Here is a 19,335-nt window from a genome sequence, read left to right as displayed (position 1 = left end):
TGAGCACAAAATTAACATTTGTTTTAGTACAAAAATAACAATCAAATTTGCTTTGCTAGATTTTATTTTAAATGAAAATAATTTGATAAATTTATATAAAATAAATATGTAAAAACGCAAAAAAAAAACTTTTTTAATTGAATATATCGCAACTTATTTGAAAAATAAAGATATTTTAACTTTTATCCAATTTGGTAGATTCGCTTTCTTTTGAGTCAATCGGGTTCACACGGCGCTTTTTACGAGTCAATATTTATATATGAATAATTAACAGGGTATATTCTAGACGCGAGCGATATGAGGAACAAAAATATATTTAAGATGATAGAGAATAAAAGAGCGACGACAATTCACATATTTAAAGGAATATGAAGTTGAATATAAATAAATATTTTTTTAAAATTAAAACATGCATCTTAATCAACTTAACACATTGAATTTGAAATATTACATTTAGAAAATAGTAAGTTTCAAGATTTAAGTTTGCGTGATTTTCATATTTTCAGCTCTTGTCAATATTTTTAACAATAATAATTTAAAGAAAAGAAGAAACAATTATTTTACATGTTAATTAATTAGTACAACTAGTTTTCACATATATCCCAAATTAATTGTGTCCCACGTTAACATTCTTTACAGCATATCATGGATATGTATGTGCGTTACTTGCACGAGCTTTGTTCACTTGCGGTCTAGAAAAAACCCTCATCATCAGGATCGAACATTAAGAGCGACATACAGTTTAGAGATGGTTGTTCTTTATATAATCTTGGTCGTCTGAGAAATTTTTAATTGCAGACGCGCATTTATCCGCTGACTAAATGTAATTTTTTAGATACCTAAATTAGCTACAAATTCACTAAAAGCGAATTACGGATGCAATTAATAATTAATCGACGGCCATCGATAATAAACTTCGTCATTGTTGTGTTTCTTCTTCGTCGATGAATGTGATTTGCAAAATTCAAAGAACGGTTTAAATATACACTTCGGGATATATAAAAAGAACATTAATGCGTAACTTTGTAATCTCTTTTTCTACAGCATTGCAGAGGTCAATATTACTATTGATGTTGAAAATCCACATGTCGCACTGTCAAAATTGTAACTCAAAAAATTTATTTTCCGGAAAAATTAATGCAGATGATAATATATGAAAACAAAAGTTAATAGTCGATATTATTAAAATATTTTTTGAGTTACGATCGTATCAACAGTGGTGCATCATGCATAATATAGTCTACATAGAATATATAAGGTAGATTGTGAAGCAATTAAGTAGTATTATTTGAAAAATTTATGATAAAAAGATTTTTTGCACATAGAAAAAATTAATTTCATCATTTAATGGACTTGATTTCTTTATACTTTTCTTTCTCTCTCTCTCTCTCTCTCTCTCTTTCTCTTTGTCTTTAATATTTTCAAAATGTAAAATCCCGAATCGATAATAGAACAATCAGTATAATTTACTATTTTATCACTATATTAGATAATAACTGTCATATTTTTCACTAAATGTGGCAATCTATTTCCAAGTTTTATTTGTCAGATCTGAATATCACATTTAATTATTTATTATTACAGGCTGAAAATTATATAGCCACATTTAGCACTAAATGGAGTATAAATAGCCATAATTTGCGTGAGTGACGCTTTAGATATTCTATATGTAGACTATGCGTAGACTTCCAACGCTATCGCGTAAGCCTCCATGCATCTACTGGAATAATCGCTGACGCATGTACACAGTGGCGGAAGCGGAAACGCGCATTATAATCCGTTAAACGTTGCTATTTACAGTAGTTACATGAACTCGTCTCTACAAGTTAAACATGCAACATTATGATTGATATTTACATGATAAGAGCAACAAACTCGGCAGCCAGTCACTAGTTTGTTCCACTTGGTTTATCGATACACATTCGAAATTATTTTATTGAATAAGGAAGTTATAATAAGGACATAATTATTGGTGTCTAAAATATTTTTTTTTATCTACAATATACATTTCTTTGAGAATTTTTTTTAACAAAAATTTCCTTAGCTTATGTTTTATTTGAATTTTTATTTTGTTTAGGAAAAGTCTACATAAAATATAGTAATAAATATAATATTTTATATTATATTTATAATAGCAAATTTATAATAATTTGGGAACACATCATTGTATAAAAAATTTTTTGTATTAAACGTCTAATCTATTTTAAGAAAATCTACATAAAAATTTAGTTCTTTGGCATTTTTTAATGTTTTTCTTTGGTCACAATAAATTCCAATCAATTATTAACCAATCGGTTTGTTATCTTATATATATATATATTACAAAAGCAATAATAGCTTAATTCACATTTTACTTTCATTTTTAAATGAAAATATCAATTAAAAATTTAAATTATTATTTTGTTACTATTTAAAAAATAGGTTTTTTTTCTATTCTTAGAGTTCTTTTATATCTTTTTTGCGATTTTCTATTGACCAAGAAAATACAAAAAAAAAAAATATGATAAAAACAAATGTTTTATAATTTTATGTTTCGACTTTCCGCGCAAATGCAATTTATATTTATAAATATTGATGCATTATAATAAATTTGACAAGTTTATTGAAACTGGATTCAAACATTGATCTTCTTTGCGCCACTGTGAACATACGTTATTCTTCGCAGAGATCATCGCAAGATCAATCATATAATAATACATTAAAGATTTTGCTGCATAAAAAAAATATTCTTACGAACTAACAATAAGTACGACCTATATACAATTTACATGCTAGTTCGTCGAATGATTGTTGTGTACGTCCAGGTTCTTTTATACAACTCATATTTTAGACGCCGAAAAAAATTGCAATTTGTGCATAATTATGTAATCGACGGCTTGACACAATTATTAAAAAAAAGATTCAAAAAAAATTGTTAATACCAGAAAAAAATTTCAAGAAAAGTTATATGTATAGAATATATATATGCGTATATATAATATATATTTTTTAAATATTTTATTGTAATTATTTACAAAAAAATTCTCTTTACATTCGCATTTTGTACTTTACAAATGTTCTCATTAACAATTCTCTTTCTTCTTTCTCTCTTTCTTTCTCTTCTGCAATGTTATTAGATTATATTTTGGGGGATATCTCGCAATCTTTTCTAATAAAAAAAAATTTTTTCTATATAAATATATATAATAAATGTAAGTTTTCTTATGTCAAGTCTCCAATATACAAAAGTGTAATAAGCATTTGATTCAAATTACATTTCAATTTGAAAGCATACTTTACTGTTTACTTTTAATGTAACCACGTTTTAGGAACATATGTAATAAAAATTATATATACGTTATTTTAAATATAATATTATGTTAATTATAACTAGATTAAAATTTGTGTTAAATGATTTAATTTTATCAGTTTATATACACAAAATGTACACAATGTATAAAAGTGACAAGATTATGATAAAAAAATGACATTACCAATTTATCTCTCCCACAAAGAAAAAAATATTTCTAATGATGTGTTGATAAATCAAAGTTAGAAATGGATTGATTCAAGCGACTATCAAGTCATTGAAACGCGTGATTTTGCTTCTCGTTTTCTTATTTTTGAATTCTTCATATATTCAATTTCGATACGTATACATCTATATATCGACGCGACGAAGATACAAAATTACAATTGCATAACATAGTGCAGAGAAGTAAGAATATTTTAACAAAAACTTTTACTGTTGAAAAAGCAGCAGTTTTTGTTTAAATTTAGTTTACATTTAAGCGGAAATCGAGTCAATGTAATATAAATAATGAAATAACTAATTGAATTAATAGAAAAAATATTAGAATAAGCTAGATGCAGCATAACATTTAGAACCATTTATTTTAGAAATGTATATTTGAATGAAAATCTAAATAAAATATTTATATATTTTATCGTCTTTTTATTTATATATTTCTTTATTGATATTGCACTAAGATAGATAATGAATCATGTTTAATTTAATTTTCCGATTTTTGTTTTTTAAAAATAAAGATAATTCAATTCTCATTTCACGAAATTGGAAAGAAGCTGAATATAATTACTTCTTCAAACTTCATACTAATCTGCGATTAAAATTATTGTATCAATTAGTATTTTTTTTATATTTGTCATTTTTTTCAATGTGAAATATTATTTGTAAAATAAGCGCGTAACTCTATGAATATTGAGAAATAAAAATTCCGATAAAAAAATAAGCAAATTATAAAATCATACATCACAAAAAATATTCGTGTACAATCTTTCTTTCAGTAATTGCTATAATTGTATTATTAGCATTTTTGGAGCACGCGACACAGGCAGTTTTATACAATGTAAAAGATACATACAAGAAAAATAATTATTTATTCATGATGAATTAATTCTTTAAATATCGCATTATTATGTATCTACAAAAGCCTTTGTTGTTTAATATTGCAATCAATAAATCATCATTATTGTGACAATTATAAATATATTTGACGTTATATTCAAATAAATTTCTAGCAACTTATTTTTCATTAATGAATAAATATTAATATTTATTAAGAATTTCTGATTTCTCGTAGCTGCAAAGGGAATCCTGCCCATAAAGAATTAAAATGAGATCATAGTGTGTATATATATATATATATATATATATATATATATATATATATATACAGTAAAGAAAAATAACTAGATACTTTGTAAAAATTTTTTGTAGATTCCGCTAGATCAGTGATTAAATATAACAATTAACGAGTCAGGAACATAGGAGTGGTAGTAAAGCGAAGAAAAAAAATTAAAACAACAAAATAAATATATGTATTGTTATTTTTAACATACGCCACATGCTGATCGCGCTCTGCACAGACCAAGCAAAACAGAAAAGAAAATATATAGGTATACTCAACGATATATATGTCGACGCGATCTCCGCGATTTCATCGCCGATCATTCGAAACCAAAAAATGGTCAGCAATTAAACAAAAAAAAAAAGAAAGGACAGAAAAAAGAGAGAACTAAACAAAAGATAGATAATTACGAGTAAATGCGGAGCGGCGCTACACGTGACGACAGAAGGTGAATACTATCGCGCACGCAGACACACATCATATGTATACATCTGCGTACGTTTACAGAGATACATACACAAAAGTACATTTAATGCCCGAACATAATTTATGTGCGCGTGTGTACGCGGTACGTACATACGCGCGCACATAAAAAGCTGTCGCAATGCGCACGTGGGTTATCGCAGCAATAAGTCTCGATACTCTGTTTACATGATCGTTCTCCGATTATCGAGGATTAAATGAATCTAATTAAAAGAATGGGATTAATCGCGCCTTTCGGAGCACATTTCGATGATTTTCATGTTAAGTTACATACAGTTTAGTAAAAAAGACTGTTTACTTGAAAAAAAAAAAAACTTTTCTGTCGCGTAACTTATAACATAATAATTATTAGTAAAATAATTACAGCTTATAAATTTATGGAATTGTTGCTCTTAAATTCGCGTTTCGATAAATTACATTTTGCATTTGCATAAGTACTTCTTGTAATTGTTTAAGTACTAAATACCGCTCTCTTTCCTTCTCTAACTGCAATATTTAAGTCTATAGAGTTGAGTGCTGAAAGCAAATATGATGATATTTGATGTTGATGGAATTTCGATGTTTCGTGTGTACATATTTTAATGCTTGTTACTATATTAAATTTTAGATTCTAATTAATTAGCTTAACATTTCAATCAAAGCAATATAGTTTTAGTATCAATTTTTTATTATTTATTTTTCCTTTCTATAAAACTGAAATATAATTTTAACAATATGTGTGCGTAAACGTGTCTATATACCGGCACTCAACGTGTTGGAATTAAGATTATATTTGCATTTAACTGGACACGATTCATCATTTCGACAGCTCCGATCGCGATGTATCCCATCTTTTAATAAAAAAGGACATACATTTATATCCCAAGAGAGAAAACGGCAAACGAACAAATTAAAGAAAGAAGAACAAATTAGATTTCTAGCATATAAGAAAACAAAAATAAAGAAGCATGACAAATTATTAACGACGCAAAGACAATATACTCAACGGTATAACAGTAGTCTTACGAGATAATAATTCAACATTTAAAAACAAAAATATGTTCAATAAATTTAGATTATAAAAATAGTAATTAGGTTCTAAAAATATTAATTTAAATAAACGGCCGTGCTATTGAAACATTGGTCAAACAGGATCATTGAATCGATCGACTTTTATGTTATTAATATGCGACAAACTTATTTATAACAATATAATATAAACATAAATAACTGTATGTAAGAATAAAACTTCATATTTTTCAGTTGAATAAGAATAAAGAATATGTGATTCATATTATAATAATACAAAGATTTTTTTTCGTTTCCATTTCTTTTATATATATATATATATATATATATATATATATATATATATATATATATATGAGAATTATATATTTATGATAATGAAATAATAGTATTTTATAAGTTATTGTTACAACATTCATAAATATTGACAATTATTGGGACGAACGCTGAGAAAGACATCTTGTGAATGCATACTCTTTCCTCTGTTTCATTACTTTATTCAGCTTGAACCAAGCAATTTATATTCAATCTTTGAATAACGTGAAAACAGACATGAACAAATGAATTATTAACATCATAAATATATTATCTGTCTTATTATGACATATACATCTCATTTTTAGGAACGGAACGGTATCAATCAGTGATCCTGATTTGACCATTTGTTAATTGCATAAGTACGCGACTCTTTTTTATTACGAATAAAATTATTCGTACACACATTAGAGTGTCTTGTAAAAACAGATATAAGAGTATCCGGATGATTTGATTCTGATCCTGAACTGTTAGAGTCTGTCATTGCGGCACAAATGAGCGAGCGATCGATATCGGCAACAATAACAAATAATCGTGATTGCTATCGCGCAAAGTGCATCGTAATACAATACATGTAAAACTAATAGAAATAATGGTCATATAATAGTAATAATAAATGCCAATAATGGGATATTACCATCACTGGCAGACGAAAGTACTAAAGTAACATATAATACTAATAATAAAATAATAATATAATCGTAGAGGATAATAATAATTCTAATAATAATATTAATCAACGTAGAGCAACAGAGGTATAACTAGCAAAAATGGATATAGTATATAATAATAATAATTGTAAATATAGTACTAATAATAGCCATAATAAACGTAGGAGCATTAACAATGGTGTTAATGCACGTGCTGTGTGGAGGACGCTAATGAAAATGACATGAACATAGAAGCGACTTTTCATTCGTTAACAATATTTGTGACTAGGCTCTATTTGTATGTACGCACAAGACTAATGTGTACGCGTGCTCGTTTTTCCTATTGTTAATTAATTGATTTAACGTATGTAGATCAGAGAATGTTGACTATCCACGCATAGTCTATATGTTTATTGCAAAATTATTTATTCTTTAAATATTTCTTTATCAAATTATTTATATGATTATGGTTGTTTGTATAGGCATGTTAAAAAGATTATTTTGAATGTTGCAATTTAACTTTTGTTGATTGATGTTAGTTTCATTTTGGATAATTTTAATTTTACAAAATCTGCGAATTAATATTTTATAGACAGTTTTTGTTCATGCGTGGACACTCAACAGAGTTTGAATTAGTCATCAAGATTGCGTAAGTACATCAATTAATTAATAGACACGTCTTTGGTTTTCATACGGAGCACAGTGTTATCTGCTTGTTATCGCAAATCGGATAAAAATCATTTATATGTATAAATTTATTTTTTTGCAATAACGCCGGTTGCTCCGTTTATTTGGTCTGACGCACGCGTGTGCATATTAATGTTGTGACAAAACAAGACTACGTACATTTAATTGTGAATGACAATTACTAGTAATGTGGACAAAGTCATTTTGTGTCTAAGAGAAATCATATTCCAAAGAAAAAAAACATTGTTTTATTTAAACTCGTTTTTGGTCCATTCAAAATATGAACAATATAAACTTTTCGGTAGTTACGCAATAAGCGTTAATTTTCATTATTTTAAATGAAATTAAATTCTATGATTTGATTGCGACTAAAACAAGAAATGACTCGCTTCACGCTATTTTTTCATTCTCAAGCCAGAAACATTGATTGTTTTACTTAAAATATTGTAAAAAACGTAAAAATATAATAGAATATATTCATTACTGAAAAAAAAAATTATATTATATTACATTCAATAATTAAATGCACGCAGGGTTTGCTTTGTTCAATATAAACAAAGTTACGCGAGAAAAAACGAAGAAAATTTTTTCGAAAAATAAAATTTTTAGAAGAACATATATTTTATCAAAACTTGAAGTATGGATAATAATTAAGATAAATCATTTGACACGATAGTAAGAGAAAAAGATAGTGTGGAGATGTCTCCAGAAATGTCGAAAAGAAACTACGCAAGATTCCGTCGTTTAAATATATAGTATATGAAGCAAAATCTTAATAAAAGCGGTTTTGATGGTTTTCAATAGTTCTGACGATTGCGGAAACATAGGAAATGATTTGAGATAAAAGCATTGTTTCAATCGACATTAGGGCTTATAATTCATAAAAAACAAAAAAATCCAAATGACATCTTTCTCTCTCTCTCTCTCTCTCTCTCTGCAAAAAACAAAGATTGAAAAGTATGACAAATATTTTTTAGATGAATTTTTGATATTTTTTGGAAATTTCTGTTATTTGGAATGTGTAACGTAATTAAGTACCTAGCATCTCGTGAATGTTATCATCTCAGTAATACCTTTGAATATTAATCAAATTAGAATGCAATTTCTTGCAAGGACTAAAAATTTTAATAATTTTATATTATATAAAATCTGTTAAAAGAAAAATTGTTCTAACGATATATATATATATATATATATATATATATATATATATATATATATATAAGTATTTATATATATTAAAGTATTTGTTATAGAAATATCTTGTTTATATGTATGTATATGCCAAGGTATATAAGATTTAAATAAACTATAATAATAATTAAAAAATTTGAAATTATACAAAAATGAGATTTCATTTTGTATTAATTTAATATTTGACAATATGATGATTTCTCATTAAATAACATGATTCACTTATGCGGTCAACTCTAAGATGTTTCACATTTTTATATTAAATTAACATTCACGAAGGCGTTCATACATTCAGACTAGAGCACTTAGAATTACTTATTTTTAGTCACTAACCCTGTGTATATCCTTGCACGACGGTTTTGATTTGTTTAAATACAATTATCGCACAGCTTCGTCATGTAATCGACTTTCGCGTTGGTCATCTCGAGCTGAAAACATTTACAGTAATCGTTCCAATATCTGATTATTCGAAAACATTCACGCGACACTTAAAATTTCGTCACTTGCATCTTATCTGCATAAAAGCAAAATGTCCAAATATCTATTTCATTTGAATCAAAGTCAGCTGTATTATTTGCGACGTAGGCATCGATACATTTGTTTTCTCTCCATAAGATTTATTAAGCATTACGATCGCGTCGATTCTTAGAAACAATGCAAAGGTAAATCTCACACATAAAAAACACATTGTTAATTTATAATTATTCAAGATCCCTACAAATCGGCTCGTGATCGACAGAATTTTGATCCCCCAAAACCCAAAATATTTTTCTTCTTACTTCCAAGAAGTAAATTTATATTCGGCGTCACAAATGAATTTTTTCAAAATATATTACGCTGATGCAATTCTACTCGAGTAAATTAATTTTTTTTTTTTTGAATGCGAAATTGTTTCACAATTCTATAATATAACTCTTAGTACACTGTAATACTCTCCTATTCCGCATTCCTTATCTCGTGTTTTGAAGATTTTTAACTCGAGTCGAGCCAAGCAGCTTGTCCACAGGATCGGTCCCGTATACAGCTTTTTCGTAAAGAGCTAAGACTGCATAAGAATTGCATAAAGTGTGCAACTTGTAAACCCGACAAAGAAGACGATGCAAGTGCGCGGTCGGGAAACTCGTCCGACGTTAAAACTCGTTAAAAATTTCTCGCATCTCGTGTACTTTTCTACGTTCGCGAGGCCTTTCCAGTGACGGCTCATCCAATAAAATTGGATAAACGCGTGACGCCTGATGTGTTACTTCTGAGCGATCCGGCCCAGCTTCATTTTGAGACTATCGGCCCCAAATCCGGTCCCCTATACGATACAATCTTATCACAAAGGTCATTACTACAAAATGTTTCTTACATTCATTTCTTCGCTATCTATCGGTTTTTGTTTTTTTTTTCTTTGTATCCGTTTCGTTTTTGGTACATTTGCACGATTTAAAACCTAAGAAATCGCACGCGCGTCGGTCTCGCACGATCATTGTTCGTCCTTTCGCGTTTTCTTTTCCAGCCTCCGTCTCTCTGGTATTATTTTTCATACACACACATTATCTCGTCTACACGCCCAATTCGCCGTGATGCATATATGTATGTGTGTATGTATATTTATATATTATATAAACAGACGCCGTAAAAAGCGCTGACAGCGATCTCGACAATAGAGCCGATAAAAATAGTTCTCAGTCGATAAACCGATTTATGAACATGTATATGTATATGTATAGTTATGTATAAGAAATTTTCTTGCACAGCTTGTGCCGCGGCTCGTTCCTCATCCTTTTAACCCCTTTCATCGTAAGATGAAGAGAAACGCCCGTTTACCGCTAGTCAGCCGCAAGTATTCTCGTCGCGCTTTCGTCACACACGCGTATACACGCACATATCATACACACGTACACATATATGTGTATGTACACATATGTATAATATATTTATATATCTGTATATATATATATACATATATATATATATATATATATATATATATATATATACAGGGAGGGGTTGTGGACAGACAATTAACGTGGTGCGTTAGCTTCGTTCGAGGAACCCAGCTCGGTCGTTGGTATCCTCCACTTTCCGTTCCACTTTCTTGGCTCTCTTCGTCGTGTTCCTCTGCACAATTTCTCGCTCGTGATCTTTCGCATGTACGTCCAGCATCGTGAATTCTCCTGCGAGTCCGACGTTTCGCGTGTGCAGCCGCGATCGAGAAGGTACGAGGCGCAAACTTTCGGCGTGATTGCAAAATATGAGCGATGTCGCGCCTTGTGGATAGATGGTATAAGCGCGCGAAAGGTCGTGGGGATGAGATGAGAAGAGAGTAGAGGTCGATCGGGCAGAGGATCTTACGGCGGAAGTGATAGCGCGTTTGAGCGGGTGTTGTTCTTTATACAGGCACCGACAGACACAGATAGACTGATCGAGAGACTGACCGGGGAATCGTGATTGATCAATCGATCGATCGAGCAAACGATCGATACCGATTTGACTGACTGAGACTGACATGGCACGGCGACTCCGATCGAGAGTACACGGTCACAACGTCACAGGCCACCTGCTGGCACACAAACAAACACACGGACAGGTTAGTCACCACCACACACCAGATATAAAGATTTATCTCCGGGCAAACGCGCGCGGTGATGGTTTTTTTTTTTTTTTCGGGGATTCCGCGAGATCTACTGTGCCCAATTGTCTGCAGACAATCAATCTTGAATTGACCACCATCGGTGTTATTATTTGCTACATCACGAATATAGCATGACGCGATATGATCAATTCTTTATGGAAATAGACTTTCAGAAATCAATAAATATTGTCGGAAAATTAAATATTATTAAATAATTCTCTATTATATTTTCTATATTGGCATTGTTATGTAAAAAATAACAATTTAAAATTATTTCAAGATATTGTCTTGTTGAATTAATAGTCTAATAAAGCAATATCTTTTGAAAGTTGTACGTCTGATAAGAAAATTGCGCACATAAGAGTCACTTCGATCGTTAAATTATTACATCAAAAGATTAAACTCGACTTTTGCGGAATCTCCAAACCGCCACCGTGCATCGTGTACACAGGTAGTTTGCCGAGTTCTTTTCAAACATGAGCAACGAGCATCCACTTTGTTCAGCTTGACAGACAGTCACAAGGAAAAAGAAACAAAGTGTTTGGCAGCGTATCGATGGAAACTCGTTGCTAATGCAACGCGGTCGGTGAAATTTGCCGATGGTTTCCGGATTCAGAGATTACACGCAAATAACTGTAATAGTAGTTCAAATTACACTTAATATGTGTAATCGTTTCATAATTGAAAGCTATCTGTCCTCAATTGTCCCGAGCGGAAATTACGACAACGATAGAACAAGGATAAGTAGAACATTTTTCTCGAATGTAAATCACGATTACTTTCGGAAACGATCGGCTCATCCACCGTTTGTGACGATCGGCTGTATCGGCATTTCACCCTCCCTCCCCAAAAAAAAAAATCACATGGCAATGTTAGTACTACTAACTAATAAAGCGTCGTAGCGTGATTATAACCATAAAAAAACTTAATGATATTATTATCACGTGAGAACATATTCAATTCTGTGCGCCTCAAACATTGAACGAAGGATACACGCGATATAATAGCTGCTGATACAATTATAATGAGTGAGGTAGATCCTTTTGTGTATATCGTTCGAGTATACGTATGCCGGCTCAACTGCTGGCTTAAACTACGTGGTTATTGAGATAAAGAGCTAGATAGAGAGACAAAAAGAGAGATAGAAAGAGATAAATTACAAAAATACACGAAGAAAAAAAAAACAGAGAGAAAAGTCAAATCATCAAATGGTTACAAGGTATACGACTCGTGAAACGCTGCGTGAAAATTCAAAGCGAACTACTCTTACTCTCCTGGGGGAAAAAGCTACGTTGTTAGTGAACTTCACGTACGTAATTTCACTTTGTGCAACAGTAAGTTAGCACAGAAAGCTTTACTGGCAGCCTTTTGCAACGAGATGTTGTTTGATTGCGTCACCCGGGAACGTGCCGCAAGGTTTGCATCTTCGAGATTCGATGGGACGACCATGTTTTCGACACCGTGCGATAAATACGGGCGAATATGATGATTTGAAAGACCTATATTATATTACGGCGTATTTAGCGATGAACATGGATATTCAATTTTCATCGCGCCTGCGTTACACTTAAAATTGTTTTTCTTCATATACGAAACGTTTTACTTTGCAAATAAACTGAATTCAAGAGCGAATGAGCATGTTTAACGCTAAATATGCACTACCAGAGTCCGTTCCTACGTAACAAACTACGTAACTCGAAAATTGAGTTGAGTTGAAACTCGGGAAGCTTTTTATTCATCTCACGTATGAAAAAGACTTTTTTTGAAATATTACATATTAGAGCCATTTATTTTGAAAGCTGCTTTATTTTTTGTAAAGGCAAAAGTCGAATTAAGAGCTCTATTTAAAATGGATTATATCCATTACAGACAATCACATCATAAAGCCTTTGCATGCAAATTTATTTATCTTTTATGAAAGCGGAATGAAGTGGTCTTCATAACTCTTGCATGCAAATTCCCTTATATGTTTGACGAGAATATAAAGCATACATAACATATACTCTCAACATATGCATTAATGTCTCTTAAAATTCAATATGCAAAGTCACTTTCGATATAAATGGCCCATTTAAATCCTAAATGGATTGTCCATTGTCTTGATTAATTATATTTTATCGGATTCAGTTGTAGAAATATCGATCATAATGCTTGAAATCAGTCATTATAGAAAATCAAATTGCTCGAAATAAAAATATGCTAATATTAAATATTATTATATTCGTTAATCCTATTCTATTTCCTTTAAAATTACTGGAATGGATTGTCGAAGAAAGTAGGATTTCTGTATTTAATTCGGCACTGAAAGGATTAATAGATGTAATGTATGATATACGATCGCGACGGACGTGGACAGAATAGACAGATTGTTGGACTAAAAATGTACTGAGAATTCACACATGAGCGGACCAGTGGGTAGAAAAAGAGAGAAGACAATTCGGCGGGACAGTTCGCACAAGCGACACGTTAAAACGATAAATTACATTCCTGAACCTCGGAAGAAAAGTCAAGTCCGATGAACAAGAGAGTCTTCTGCATTATCACAGCCTCGTTTTGATAGGACGACGAAGGTATCGCACGGCGATGTCTCCTCTTCGAGGACGCTCGATTGTAGCCCGCTACCTTCGTGAAAAATACTGTTTGACTAGAGAACATCGTGGAATCCTGCCACCTAATACTTTTTGTTTGTCTATCTAGACCTATCGTTAAACGCGATACTCCGCTGCGGAATAATGATTAATTATCGCGGTTTTAAAATAAACGCGCCGAGCGTCGTCCCGATTAAGGACGCCGTCGAGCCGAGATGTCCGAGAAGTCCTTGGTATCTACCTACGAACGCTCTGTGACGTCGGCTAGTACGGCTTAGAGGCGTCCTTGGACCGTTTTAACTGGACCTTCAGCCGCTTCATGCCAATCTGGAAACCGTGCATTGTTTGGATCGCCACTTGCGCGCTCGCCGCATTATCATACGATACGAAACCTGAAACAACATTGTGAAATACAGAATTTATACATTTCATTCGTCCGTACTACATCGCGCAGTTTGCAAAGATTCGAATCGGAATAGGATTCTTATTTTCTTTCCTCGGATAAAAACAATTTAAATTATATAATTTGAATACAATATTATTTCTTATTCCGGAATGCGCTGAATCGGAATTGAAAATCAGAAATTGCTTTAGTTTAAAGCTCTTTCCAGTCACATATACTCGTTAAAAACTATCTTCAAAGCTATCTTCATATTTAAATATTCTGTTCCTTCCATTATTCAACTATATTAATTCAACTTACCGAAGCATTTGCTCATATGCGTGTGTTTATCTATGAAAACTTTAGCGGATATGACGTTGCCGAAGGGCAAAAAGGTAGAGATGAGATCCGTATCGCTGAATTCCTGCGGTAGATGGTAGATAAAGAGGTTGCAACCTTCGGGACCCTCAATCTGTTTATCTGTGTTAGTGAACTTCGTCTTCTGCGTTGCCGCCGCCGCAGCGGCTGCAGCTGCCGTGAACGCGGGAAACCCTGAAATTCGAAATCCGTGTTGTTGATGATGCTTGTATTATTTTCTTCAAAGTAACATAAATCGAATTAAAAAAATTTTGTCAAAAAAGATACATTTTTTAGTTTACCTTATATCTCAATATATTGTAAATTTCGACTTCCCAAAATTTGACTTATGCTATTTCTCGATAAAAATAGTTTGATCAATATAAATCTACGCATTGGCTTAGCGCACACATCCTAGTTTATAGAAACGCATCAAACAAAGGCGAGGAGAGATATTCAATTAATTAAAATATATTAAATTTATATAAATCTATTCCAAAAATGACCATGAGCAAACAAACATGTACGTCAAGTGAAGAATGGAGTGAGAAAAGTCATTACATACATAATTTATATAATGATTATAAAGTAAAATTAATAAATTAATAATTTATTTATTTAAGTATGATATTATAAGAAGATATAATGAAATTTTACAAGATCTTAAATATTTGCAACAATGATATTGTAATATTAATTTTATTTTATTTTTACGAATATTCTTGTATGCTGGGATACATGGATTATCTAATAGGTACATGCGATCCAATTGGTCGTTTTTTATTCAAACATTCATTTGGTTCACTTTCATATTCCTGAGTTATCCTAATTCTTTCAATGACTAATTCCTTTCATTGCAGTATCATTAATCAATTTCAATATCTCGCATTTGCATAAATTTCATAAAACATTCTATGGATAAAATTTAAAATTAGATTGGTTATATACGTGATATTAATCAAGATAATTATTGTCACATATATATATATATTATGTACATATAAGATAATAATTGGCATCTTTTTTCTTTTACATAATTTTTTGTAATACTTATAATGTCAATTAAAATTGTACCAGATATTGTGTTTTTTATTCTAGTCGCAGTTAATCATATCATGTCGCACAAAAGTATATTAATTCGAAAGCTAACCATATGAATGACTTGACGCTATAACAAAAATATATATTCAGACTAATCTATTTATTATTACTCACTATGCAACTCTTTCTTTTCCACCGTCACCGTCGTTTTTCCAATGAGAGCTTTAATACGCACAGTTCACTCATTAGAAAGTAGTAATTTTTGTGCGTTTATGTGCATAAAAAAAAGTAGCCTTCATTGCATTTAGCAATTATTTTATTTTCTGTATAAATCGAAAATAGCCCGATGAGCCGAATAATTACCTGCATATTGTTGCAAACTGGAATAAGCATTGCTCAGCGAGTCTTGAAGCCCGTTTAGCGGCGTCCCCGTCAAGGAGTTGAGCGTGAGAGATGTCACAGGACTAAGACTGCCTCCGGTAGACCCTTGAAGACAAATATTATAGCCTGTTATTTTTTATTGATCCCAAGTGCAAAATTTGACGATACCCAAGCCTAATTAATTCTGCCTAACATGCTTTGACGTCGCGAAAACATCAATCGCCATGGTTTCGACTTTGTTATCATCATTAGAAAGCAACTCACGCAATGTGATAAACGAATTTTATCAAATAACTGACTATTAAATAGTTATTTAATAATTATTAAATAGCAACAATTTTTATTCGAGAATGTTAATTAAAAGAGTTTCACAATATACTGTTTCTTATGATTTTTTTCTTTTACTGATTGTATCCGTTAATCCAATCTGCAGCTTACAATTTAAAAATAATATACAATATATATATATATATATATATATATATATATATATATATACATTTCATAATATATTAATTATAAGTGAAATAGTCATAAATAATGTATGTGTTTTTGATGATTCATATTTGAGATTAAGAAATGTATACAAAAATTATTTATAACTAATTTGAACTGGATAAATAAAAATAAATTAGAAAAGTTGCGATATGACATATAAAATATTTTGCTTAATAGAAATTAATGCAATATTTTTTAATAATTAAAATTTTAAAGTCTTAGATATCGCCCTTCTTCCGATATTGACGAAAAAATTTGTTATATGTCACAATATAATTAACAATAATAATTTAGAAAGAAAATATAAAATATATTTCTACATATATACGCGACCATATATTATATATATGATAAAAAGATCTTGCGAATTAATTGCGGATGAATAAGCGTTCTACAAAAATTTCTATTTTTTTTTTTTTTTATTATGCATAAACATCATTGCCAATTAAATTCTTATTACGAAAAATCGTGCACCTGTTAATTGCGATAAGCATTTGTGCATAAATCATATATTCCCCCAGTACATTTCAAATATACACACAGAAATATTCAGTTCGATATATACATATTGTTAAAACAACAATTTTACGATTAATAAAGGATAAAAATATTTAGGTTCCTACAAGCGCCAACCGGGTCTCGCCAATTAATGCATTAATTCAATGTCTGAGAAAGTTTTCACAATAACAATTCAGCGCGCAGTACCAATCACTCACTAATTGGCTCTTCTATTCATATCGCGAATAACATATATATATAATATACATACACAGCTTCATAAAAAACTACTGCTACAATTTTTTTAATTTATAAAATTCTCTGCTTAACTCGGAATTAAATTTTATTCAGTAATTTTGATTGAATATTATTTTTTTCATTATCATTTAATGTTTTATGTTAAAATATCTTTCCAACTTATATTGAAATTAAAATTTTAACAAAAGCAAAATTAATTTAAACTTAAATAAAACATAAAGCTTTATTATTTATTTTATTAAATTGCTAATTCATAAATTTTTAATTTCAATTTCAATTTAATGCTTTAAAAATTAAATCAAGTAAACAAGAACATTCTATATGGAATTGTTTGATTTTTGACTAGAATAACGTATATACAAAACATAAAATGTAGCGTTGGTAACAGGGGAGACCCGTTTGATTAATTAAATTTGCGGTCAATAATAATTATCAATCTTATATACGTTATACAAAATATACAAGAGACAATAATAAAAATTATACACGAGTGATAGAAGAGAAATGATGAGACAAGGATTCAAGAGGAAGATATAATGTATAGTATTAAAGTGCGATAAAAAATCAGCCAAACAATTTTTTCTTCCTATATAAATGTCTCACCTGTATTTCCTGTTTTTCCCAGAAGAGCAGCTACGTACGAAAAAAAATACGCAATGTTAAGATGTATATTCATATAAAAGAAAACGAAAAAAATAAAATATGATTGTACTCATTTGTTATATGACATATTTAGTACAATATAAAATATAATGGAACATTTCTGCCTGCGATTTGATCCCATTGTATACGAGCTTATGTAATAGCATAAATATAATATGTAATCGTCATAATTAATTAGACGGCAAATATAATTCTCGCGAAAGATTTTTCATCATTATACATAATATGTTTTTATCTAAATCTGTTATCAAGTTTTTTGGTAATTGTATATGCCAATTTATTTGTATTTAATAAATTTATGCAAAATTATATACGAAAATTTAAGATACTATAATAGACTTAAATAATGAATCAAAAGTAGTAGTAGTAAAAATAATTTTTATCTTTCGCATCATCAAAAAAATTTTAGTAGATAAAAATTGATAATTAAATTATTAGAAATATTTAGATAAAATTGATTCTTAACCAGAAAAAAATTTTCTAATTCTCGATCGTAATTATGGTTATTAATTAGATAATTGATTATATTGAAACGCTCGATTTGATATCTTGCATTTAGGAAAAAATAATTTAATATATGATGTATAAAATCGCGTAAGGGAATATTTGGATCCGTTCATGAAAATTGAAATGTAGGTAGAGGCAGAGGAACGTGAGGGAAACTTTTGGGAAAAAGGAAGAGGGGAAGTGCGTGCGCACGCGTGCACGCGGACTATTAAATAAGCGAAATAGGGGAATCAGACTGTCAATACGATTAAGGCCCCTTTTGCATGATTGAAATTAATTTAGTAATTGTTAATACTGTACCAGGCAATGCGACACGTACATAGCGACATACCTGCTGTCGAATTTGCCAGGCCGCTTAACGCTGAAACAAAACACGTTTGCGGTATTAACAAGCAAAGTCATACATATATGTATATATATATATATATATATATATATATATATATATATATATATACAGTATATTCTCGCGAAATGAAGCTTTGCCGGGATTGTCCGAGTAAAGCTGCCAATATTATGTTTTTAATTGCGATTGGAAAATTGCAGAGTCAACGGTACGCGTTTACTTGTGTCATCA

The 19,335-nt window shown here is 30.3% G+C and overlaps 1 protein-coding gene across 22 annotated transcripts in view; it reads right to left on the bottom strand.

Annotated features, from left to right (window-relative positions):
- Positions 1 to 10,005: 10,005 nt before the first annotated feature.
- Positions 10,006 to 19,335, bottom strand: part of LOC126858910 (CUGBP Elav-like family member 2) — a 507,709-nt gene continuing 498,379 nt past the window's right edge. For 12 of the 22 annotated variants that reach the window (XM_050609620.1, XM_050609624.1, XM_050609617.1 and 9 more), the window contains 6 exons: positions 19,078 to 19,119; positions 18,192 to 18,221; positions 16,317 to 16,439; positions 14,877 to 15,107; positions 14,415 to 14,565; positions 10,006 to 11,513 (listed from right to left, as the gene is read on the bottom strand). In XM_050609620.1, the coding sequence (XP_050465577.1) occupies positions 14,438 to 14,565; positions 14,877 to 15,107; positions 16,317 to 16,439; positions 18,192 to 18,221; positions 19,078 to 19,119 (554 nt within the window). In that variant the 3' untranslated portion in view covers positions 10,006 to 11,513; positions 14,415 to 14,437. Of the gene's footprint in view, positions 11,514 to 13,325; positions 14,566 to 14,876; positions 15,108 to 16,316; positions 16,440 to 18,191; positions 18,222 to 19,077; positions 19,120 to 19,335 lie in introns of those variants that run through there. The other 10 variants (XM_050609615.1, XM_050609630.1, XM_050609627.1 and 7 more) reach the window with 8 other exon arrangements.

Source organism: Cataglyphis hispanica, chromosome 2 (genome assembly GCF_021464435.1).
Source record: "Cataglyphis hispanica isolate Lineage 1 chromosome 2, ULB_Chis1_1.0, whole genome shotgun sequence".
Classification (NCBI taxonomy): Eukaryota; Metazoa; Arthropoda; class Insecta; order Hymenoptera; family Formicidae; genus Cataglyphis; species Cataglyphis hispanica.
The sequence above is the reverse complement of the archived record's forward strand: the minus strand, read 5'-3'. Positions and strand labels throughout refer to the sequence as shown.